The sequence below is a fragment of the Nerophis ophidion genome, linkage group LG11, assembly GCF_033978795.1.
Source record: "Nerophis ophidion isolate RoL-2023_Sa linkage group LG11, RoL_Noph_v1.0, whole genome shotgun sequence".
NCBI classification, from domain to species: Eukaryota; Metazoa; Chordata; class Actinopteri; order Syngnathiformes; family Syngnathidae; genus Nerophis; species Nerophis ophidion.
This window is the reverse complement of record NC_084621.1, coordinates 29,030,763-29,041,162: the sequence shown is the minus strand read 5'-3', so window position 1 is coordinate 29,041,162 and position 10,400 is coordinate 29,030,763. Positions and strand designations below refer to the sequence as shown.

General features: G+C 44.0%; 1 protein-coding gene across 4 annotated transcripts in view; it reads left to right on the top strand.

The window, feature by feature from the left end:
* agmo (alkylglycerol monooxygenase) overlaps positions 1 to 10,400 on the top strand; it is a 227,004-nt gene that overhangs the window by 148,196 nt on the left and 68,408 nt on the right. For all 4 annotated transcript variants that reach the window (XM_061915521.1, XM_061915520.1, XM_061915523.1 and 1 more), the window contains 2 exons: positions 6,948 to 7,030; positions 9,718 to 9,823. In XM_061915521.1, the coding sequence (XP_061771505.1) occupies positions 6,948 to 7,030; positions 9,718 to 9,823 (189 nt within the window). The remainder of the gene's footprint in view (positions 1 to 6,947; positions 7,031 to 9,717; positions 9,824 to 10,400) is intronic.

Below are 10,400 nucleotides of genomic sequence, written 5' to 3'. Positions count from 1 at the left end.
TCAACCCCCTCGCCCCCGTCGTCGTCACGTTGTGTCATTGCTGGTATTACGAGCAGAGGAGCATGTTCGGCAGCGCACAATCACAGAGTACTTACAGGCAGATCGATTGTGTGACAGAAATGGGAGAATGTAGACATTTTGGCTTGAAGACAGAAGATAAAGGTGAAGTTATAACACTGAAACGCCCTCAGGAAGTGATGCTTTAAGACATGGCTAGCTAGCTAGCGGCTCTTGTCCAGCCCCAGTCGGCAATGTTTTAGCTACTACTAAACCACTAATCCTCGCCTTCACGGCGACAAATAAAGTGTATTTCTTACACGTATCATCCTTGCAAAACGAGGAATAGTTAAACACGATTCACTACACACCGTAGCTCACCGGCGTCACAATTTAAACAAACGCCATTGGTGGTTTAACTTCTGGGATCCACTGTAATGATACCAAGTACAATAGTGTATCGAGTTGATACTACTATTATTACGTCGATACTTTTTGGCATCACAACATCTTTCGTTTTTTTCTGTCATATTATGTTTATAAACTAAGGAAATATGTCCCTGGACACTTGAGGACTTTGAGTATGACCAATGAATGAACCTGTAACTACTTGGTATCGGATTGATGCCCAAATTTGTGGTATCGTCCAAAACTAATATAAAGCATCCACATAACAGAAGAATAGGTGATCATTACATTTTAACAGAAGTGCAGATAGAACATGTTAAGAGAGAAAGTAAGCAGATATTAACAGTAAATGAACAAGTACATTAATAATTAATTTTCTGCCACTTGTTCTTAATAATTTTAACAAAATAATATAAGGGAAAATGACACAATATGTTACTGCATATGTCAGCAGACTAAATTAGGATCCTTTGTTTGCTTACTAAAAGACAAGTTGTCTTGTATATTCACTGTTTTATGTAAGGACAAACTTGCAATAATAATAATCCATCCATCCATCCATCCATCATCTTCCGCTTATCCGAGGTCGGGTCGCGGGGGCAACAGCCTAAGCAGGGAAACCCAGACTTCCCTCTCCCCAGCCACTTCGTCTAGCTCTTCCCGGGGGATTCCTAGGCGTTCCCAGGCCAGCCGGGAGACATAGTCTTCCCAACGTGTCCTGGGTCTTCCCCATGGCCTCCTACCGGTTGGACGTGCCCTAAACACCTCCCTAGGGAGGCGTTCAGGTGGCATCCTGACCAGATGCCCAAACCACCTCATCTGGCTCCTCTCGATGTGAAGGAGCAGCGGCTTTACTTTGAGTCCCTCCCGGATGGCAGAACTTCTCACCCCATCTCTAAGGGAGAGCCCCGCCACACGGCGGAGGAAACTCATTTTGGCCTCTTGTACCCGTGATCTTATCCTTTCGGTCATGAACCAAAGCTAATGACCATAGGTGAGGATGGGAACGTAGATCGACCGGTAAATTGAGAGCTTTGCCTTCCGGCTCAGCTCCTTCTTCACCACAACGGATCGGTACAACGTCTGCATTACTGAAGACGCCGCACCGATCTCACGATCCACTCTTCCCTCACTCGTGAACAAGACTCCTAGGTACTTGAACTCCTCCACTTGGGGCAGGGTCTCCTCCCCAACCCGGAGATGGCATTCCACCCTTTTCCGGGCGAGAACCATGGACTCGGAATTGGAGGTGCTGATTCTCATTCCCGTCGCTTCAAACTCGGCTGTGAACCGATCCAGTGAGAGCTGAAGATCCCGGTCAGATGAAGCCATCAGGACCACATCATCTGCAAAAAGCAGAGACCTAATCCTGCGGTTACCAAACCGGAACCCCTCAACGCCTTGACTGCGCCTAGAAATTCTGTCCATAAATGTTATGAACAGTATCGGTGACAAAGGACAGCCTTGGCGGAGTCCAACCCTCACTGGAAATGTGTTCGACTTACTGCCGGCAATGCGGACAAAGCTCTGGCACTGATCGTACAGGGAACGGACCGCCACAATAAGACAGTCTGATACCCCATACTCTCTGAGCACTCCCCACAGGACTTCCCGAGGCACACGGTCGAATGCCTTCTCCAAGTCCACAAGGCACATGTAGACTGGTTGGGCAAACTCCCATGCACCCTCAAGAACCCTGCCGAGAGTATAGAGCTGGTCCACAGTTCCACGACCAGGACGAAAACCACATTGTTCCTCCTGAATCCGAGGTTCGACTATCCGGCGTAGCCTCCTCTCCAGTACACCTGAATAAACCTTACCGGGAAGGCTGAGGAGTGTGATCCCACGATAGTTGGAACACACCCTCCGGTCCCCCTTCTTAAAGAGAGGAACCACCACCCCGGTCTTCCAATCCAGAGGTACCGCCCCCGATGTCCACGCGATGCTGCAAAGTCTTGTAAACCAAAACAGCCCCACAGCATCCAGAGCCTTAAGGATCTCCGGGCGGACCTCGTCCACCCCTGGGGCCTTGACACCGAGGAGCTTTTTAACTACCTCAGCGACCTCAGCCCCAGAAATAGGAGAGTCCACCACAGATTCCCCAGGCACTGCTTCCTCATAGGAAGACGTGTTGGTGGGATTGAGGAGGTCTTCGAAGTATTCCTTCCACCTATCCACAACATCCGCAGTTGAGGTCAGCAGAACACCATCCGCACCATACACTGCTTCCCCTTCCTGAGGCGGCGGACGGTGGTCCAGAATCGCTTCGAAACCATCCGGAAGTCGTTTTCCATGGCTTCCCCGAACTCCTCCCATGTCCGAGTTTTTGCCTTCGCGACCGCTGAAGCTGCACACCGCTTGGCCTGTCGGTACCTGTCCACTGCCTCCGGAGTCCTATGAGCCAAAAGGACCCGATAGGACTCCTTCTTCAGCTTGACGGCATCCCTCACCGCTGGTGTCCACCAAGGGGTTTTAGGATTTCCGCCCCGACAGGCAACAAACTACCTTGCGGCCACAGCTCCGATCTTCCGCCTCGACAATAGAGGTGCGGAACATGGTCCACTCGGACTCATTGTCCAGCACCTCCCTCGTGACATGTTCAAAGTTCTTCCGGAGGTGGGAATTGAAACTTTGTCTGACAGGAGACTCTGCCAGACGTTCCCAGCAGACCCTGACAATGCGTTTGGGCCTCCCAGTCCGGCATCCTCCCCCACCATCGCAGCCAACTCACCACCAGGTGGTGATTGGTAGAAAGCTCCGCCCCTCTCTTCACCCGATTGTCCAAAACATGAGGCCGCAAATCCGATGACACAACTACAAAGTCGATCATGGAACTGCGGCCTAGGGTGTCCTGGTGCCAAGTGCACATATGGACACCCTTATGTTTGAACATGGTGTTTGTTATGGACAAACTGTGACGAGCACAAACGTCCAATAACAAAACACCACTCGGGTTCAGATCCGGGCGGCCATTCTTCCCAATCACGCCTCTCCAGGTTTCATTGTCGTTGCCAACGTGAGCGTTGAAGTCTCCCAGTAGGACAAGGGAATCACCCGGGGGAGCACTTTCCAGTACTCCCTCGAGTGTTCCCAAAAAGGGTGGGTACTCTGAACTGCTGTTTGGTGCATAAGCACAAACAACAGTCAGGACCCGTCCCCCCACCCGAAGGCGGAGGGAGACTAACCTTTCGTCCACCGGATTGAACTCCAACGTACAGGCTTTGAGCCGGGGGGAAACAAGAATTGCCACCCCAGCCCGTCGCCTCTCACTGCCGGCAACGCCAGAGTGGAAGAGGGTCCAATCCCTCTCGAGAGAAGTGGTTCCAGAGCCCTTGCTGTGCGTCGAAGTGAGTCCGACTATATCCAGCCGGAATTTCTCGACTTCGCGCACTAGCTCAGGCTCTTTCCCCCCCAGTGACGTGACGTTCCACGTCCCAAGAGCTAGCTTCTGTAGGCGAGGATCAGACTGCCAAGTGCTCTGCCTTCGGCTGACGCCCAGCTCACATTGCACCCGACCTCTATGGCCCCTGCTATGGGTGGTGAGCCCATTGGAGGGGTGACCCACGTTGCCTCTTCGGGCTGTGCCCGGCCGGGCCCCATGGGAACAGGCCCGGCCACCAGGCGCTCGCCATCGTGCCCCACCTCCGGGCCTGGCTCCAGAGGGGGGCCCCGGTGACCCGCGTCCGGGCGAGGGAAATCTGGGTCCATGATTTTTCTTCTTCATAAAGGTCTTCGAGCTGCTTTTTTTCTGATCCCTCACCTAGAACCTGTTTGCCTTGGGAGACCCTACCAGGGGGCTTTATGCCCCCGGACAACATAGCTCCTAGGATCTTTGGGACACGCAAACTCCTCTACCAGGATAAGGTTGCAGCTCAGAGAGGAGGATACTAAATGTATGTTTAATGTACCGTAAGATTTTTTGTTAAAAAGAAAGCCAATAATGACATTTTTTGTATTGAAATAATGTTGGTAAAATATTTGTATTTTTTATATTGATTTCAGGGAAAAAAACTAAATGTATATGTATGTGCGTATGTATGCATGTATTTGTATATTGCACATGTATATACAGTACATTTGCAGTAAAAGTACATGGAACTCATTATTGTACAGTTTTAATTCATGAATAATCTTAATTATAATTACACCATGAAACACTTTTCATTTCATCTGTAGTGGATGTAAATGACATGATCGATTGATCACAGGGAAACTATAATACTTTTTGTCTTTTCTGACTTATAAATGTTGGTACAATGTTACTCGTGTTAAACAATGCCATAGTGTCGAATCATAAGGTTGATGGATTTGGGCTTGAGCTTGCAAGAAGTTTCATCATACCTCCCCTTTAACAATGAACAACTTCTTGTAAGCAAGCCGAAGTGTCCTGTTGGGAACTCAACCAAAATATAAAATGTTTACATAAAATGTATAAAGACTTCTATAGACTCCTATAAAGACTTAAAGTGGCCCTATTTTGCAAAACCAAATTATTTGGGATCTGCATAAGTCCAACCATGGAGGCATGGCAAAGATATTCATGAAATAATCCTGCCTTCCTTCACACTTTCCAAACCAGCAATTTGGAATTTGCTCTGTCCTGTGACTGTTTCTGACCTGTGACTTCAGCGGAGTATCCATATATGGTATAAATCTACCCAAAGTGCTTTGTGCAAGTCCGGAATTGTAGTCGGATGTAATCAAAACACCCCTTCTTTTTCTCTGTCGTCTTGATGTGGGGCAGACTGGCTCGTACATGCACATGCATTCTCCGCTGTTGCCATTTCTAATACAACATAGCGTATAACAACTACAACATGGCTGACGGGTAGGAGAGTTAGCTTACATTTAAAGGCCTACTGAAATGAGATTTTGTTGTTTAAACGGGAATAGCAGGTCCATTCTATGTGTCATACTTGATCATTTCGCGATATTGCCATATTTTTGCTGAAAGGATTAAGTAGAGAACATCGACGATAAAGTTCGCAACTTTCGGTCGCTAATAAAAAAGCCCTGCCTTTACCGGAAGTATGTGCACGTAACGTCACGAGTTGCAGGGCGCCACACATATTCACATTGTTTATAATGGGAGCCACCAGCAGCAAGAGCAATTTGGACCGAGAAAGCGACAATTTCCCCATTAATTTGAGCGAGGATGAAAGATTGGTGAATTACGATATTGAAAGTGAAGGACTAGAAAAAAATTAATAAATATATTTTTTTTTAAAAGCGACGGCTCCGGGCGGCATTGTGAGCGTTTCAGATGTAATTAGACACATTTACTAAGATAATTCTGGAAGATCCCTTATCTGCTTATTGTTTTAATAGTGTTTTTGTGAGATTGTAAATATTGTAAAGTGATACCTCGAGGTCTGATGACTCGGTGAACACGAAGTGTCTCAGGGAGAAGCCGAGGAGCCAAGCTCACAGCTGCCTTTTTTGACAGCTGCTGCAGGACGACGAATAATCCATTGATGTCTCCGGTAAGATATATATCACAATTTTCCCATCCAAAAACATGCTGGTTGACGTAGAGAAAACATGTTCGCTTGACCGTTCTGCTTCACAACAAACAAAGAAACACCGGCTCTGTCTCGGTGCTAAAGACAGCTGCAATCCACCGCTTTTCACCAACAACATTGTTATTTATAGTCTCCATTATTAAATGAACAAATTGCAAAAGATTCAGCAACACAGATGTCCAAAATACTGTGTAATTATGCGACTAAAGCAGATGACTTTTAGCCGCTAGTGGTGCAGCGCTAATATTTCCTGGCAGTCCGTGACGTTTTCAACAAGAAACTCGCGGGAAATTTAAAATTGTAATTTAGTAAACTAAAAAGGCCGTATTGGCATGTGTTGCAATGTTAATATTTCATCATTGATATATAAACTATCAGACTGCGTGGTCGGTAGTAGTGGGTTTCAGTAGGCCTTTAAATGTAACTCTAATCACCCCTAAAAAGCAAACTTGTATAGTCAATTGTTAACTACTTTGTTTATTTTGAAATAGTTGTTTTTTTATGTATTTTCTTGTCCTGAATGTTTGTATCGCCTATTTTATATATGTGCATTTTTGCATTTGTGGCATTCGGCAGCATTTGTGGCATTCGGCAGCATGTGAGGCGATCTCGGTAGAGAAGACATATTTAACAAACGCATCACGTTCTGTCCTCAGAAAAGGTCGCTTGGACCCGCCCGGGATCTCCGCGCCGATTTTGGCAAGGTTGAGGGGTGTCTGGATTTAAAATTCACTGCAGTCTAAACGGGTCAAGTCCCCCAGCCGACCTTTTAAGGTCCATTAGAGGCCTGTCTGTGTAAAAAAAAAAAAAAAAAAATCACACAAAATAAGACGCAATCTTTTTCTGTTGCAGCACCCTGGCATGCACATTTAAGCTAAAGGTCAGGCGTGTTTGGCTTGGCGCCGGCAGATAAATACTAGCACAGCCGAGGTTCGAGGACCTCTATTCAGCCAACTCTATCCAGTGTGACTCAAGCATTATTGATGCTAATGTAAATTTTCTCCCCCATTTTGACCATAGATATTAACACAGGTTACCATCCTGGGGATGACCGCCTACGTCCTGCTGACACTCACCTGCATTGGTTTCATCATCGACCAAAGGTAAAGAACACACTGGATACTTCTGAGTGCTTAAAAAAGCAACAAAGTACAGCCCGGCTTGGTTTTTTTTATTGGTTCTCAACATATTCTAAAACTAAAACGATTAAAATGCATTCTCAATGAGCTACAATATTGTTTGATATTATGACGGGTGTCCCCGATATTGACATTTTTTCCCCAAAAAATTATCGGATTATCATGGCCTGTATCTAAAACGATACTAGCAGTCAGTTTTGCTCCCGCTAGTCTTTACTTCAAAACACTGTCATATTGAACACACAAATGAAGTGATAAAATAACTTACAATTCCAAAATGAATGCACAGTAGAACCTCGATTTATTAACTTATGTACTTCATGAACGCGGTCAAATAAGTGAAAAGTTTGTACAGTGAAGCAAGTTTTTCCATAAGAAACAATGTAATATGAATAATGGCTTTTAGTACATATTTTAGTGAAAGTTTGTGTACTTTAAACACAATATGAAGTGCTATACAGTAATGTATATCAAAGAAACCTAACAAGGGGGGATGGATCAACATTCTATTTATTAACAAGCACACAGAAGTCTTTATGGAGCCCTAACCAACGATCAGAAATCATCAAAAAAATAAATTAATAAATAATAAAAATAATATTGCTAAAATTTGTGAGCGCCATTCATGTACTCCTCGGAAAATATATATTTTTTTAAACTCACAGCGATTCCCTTCTTTTTTTCATGCTGGTCTGATGAGTTTTTGGGACTCGCATCAAGTTAGGAAAATGGACAAAACCTGTCAAAAGGGGGAATAAAACACAAACAAGTGTCCTGGAAGGCTCTGCCTCCTCATTAAAATGTGACACCCTTTTTTTTTGGCTTGCATAAAATAAATAAATTAAGCATTTGTACACAGAGACATACAGTAGTTCGCACACACTGGCGCATTAGACTCAATCTAAAATGTCGTAAATTAAAAAATGTTTGTACTGTAAGTAGAGCGCTTCCTAAATCGAGGTTCCGCTGTATTAAAACAAATGCGCTAGCTTGATGCTAATTTGCTATACTTTATGTACAATACTTAAAGAATAAACACTTTGTAGGACTCAACAAAAAAGACTGGCACAGTCGACTTAATCAAAGACTAATTTCTGAGTACGGCAACGCACCTCGGACAAACTGTAATGCATACTTGCAAATGAGACTCAGAACTGTAAGAAAACAATATATAACAACTATACTGAACAAAAATATAAACGCAGCAGTTATGTTTTTTCTCCCATTTTTCATGAGTTGAACTCAAAGATCTAAAACTTTTACTATATACACATAAAACCTATTCCTCTCAAATATTGTTCACAAATCTGTTTAAACTGTGCTAGTGAGCATTTTGTTCTTTGCCAAGATAATCCATCCCTCCTCACAGGTGTGGCATTTGAACAGAGTATCCACGGATTCTTAAAAAGTCTTAAATTTATTAGAAATTCCTAAAATGGTCTTAAATTCAGTACTTAATGGTCTTAAATTGTCCGGCCATTTTTTTTTTTTCGGGGCACGTCTTTGAGTAAAAGTGAGTGATTTCGGCTCACTCGTTTTTTTTCTTCGGATATCTTCAAGAGTTACAAAGAAAAAATAAGTGAGTTGAAAAAAATAGAGGCAGAACTCGTGAATGAGAACAGCCAGCTGAAGCTCAACTGAGGCTCATTTGAGTGTCTGTTCAGTGTTTTGTTGTTGATGTTATAATACTGTTTTGCACTATTATTGCACTATTATTGACCAAATGTAGTTTATTTTTACCCTCACCTCGGTTATTATGTTTTTACTGGCGTTGGTGTTGGTTTGTTTGTTTTGAAAGTCAAAGTTTTTGGATCCCTCAAGATTTTTGATAAGCACCACTTTGCCAAACAGCTTATCAGTTTGTTTATTAATAAACATACAAAAAGTAAACTTGACTGATTGTCATTGAGGTTGTAGTACAGTGGGATCCCGAACCATCGCTTATATTTATAGATGTTTTATTATTTTTTTCGGTCTTAAATTTCATTCAAGGTGGCATTAAAAAGGTCTTAAAAAGTCTTAAATTTGACTTGCTGAAACCTGCAGATACCCTGATGAAGATGCTGATCAAACAGCATGATTATTGCACAGGTGTGCCATAGGCTGCCCGCAATAAAAGTCCACTCTGAAATTAGCTTTATTGGGGGTCAGTGAGGGTCAGAAATCTGTCAGTATCTGGTGTGATCACTATTTGCCTCATGCAGTGCAACACATCTTCTTCACATAGAGTTGGCCAGGTTGTTGATTGTGGCCTGTGAAATGTTGGTCCACTGCTCTTCATTGGCCGTGCCAAGTTGCTGGATATTGTCAGGAACCGGAACACACTGTCGTATACGCCAATCCACAGCATCCCAAACATGCTCAATGGGTGACATGTCCGGTGAGTATGCTGGCCATGCAAGAACTGGGAGGTTTTCAGCTTCCAGGAATTGTGTAAAGATCCTTGCAACATGGGGCCGTGCATTGTTATGCTGCAACGTGACAATGCAAAGCCCCTCCCCCTTTTACTTCAAACCTGGTGACGCCCCGGCCAACCTCCAATTAGTTTAAATTTCAACACAATTCCACCATAGAAAATAATAGAAAAGGTCACTTTTATTGTATATTGATGCACTCTTTAACGACCATTGACTTTATGTCCCGCCGCTTAGGTCGCTGGCATCCATCTTGGAGATGCTGCGTTGTGCTGCCATGGTGACGATGCTGCGGTACAATCAGTTGAGGCTCCCCTATTCGTCTCTGGCTATCCCCACTGAGGTAAGACCACCTAAATTATACAGTTTGGCACCTCATCATCAATTAATTAGCAGTGATTTAGATATATTAGTGTCACGTTCAGGGTTGTCGGGGGGAGGTTTGTTTGTGGACTTTTTAATTTTTTTTGTCACTTGACCAATGTTAATGTAAAATAAATATAGCCTTGAACATTCAATAATAAAGTAGCTTAAAGGGGAACATTAACACCAGATCTATGTAAGCGTCAATATATACCTTGATGGTGCAGAAAAAAGACCATATATTTTTTTAACCGATTTCCGAACTCTAAATGGGTGAATTTTGGCGAATTAAACTTCTTTCTGTTTATCGCTCTTTTTGCGATGACGTCAGAATGTGCCGTCTCCGAGGTAATACAGCCGCCATTTTCATTTTCAACACATTACAAACACCGGGTCTCAGCTCTGTTGTTTTCCGTTTTTTCGACTACTTTTTGGAACTTTGGAGACATCATGCCTCGTCGGTGTGTTGTCGGAGGGTGTAACAACACTAACAGGGAGGGATTCAAGTTGCACCACTGGCCCGAAGATGCGAAAATGTCTTCCGCCAGAGTGTCTCT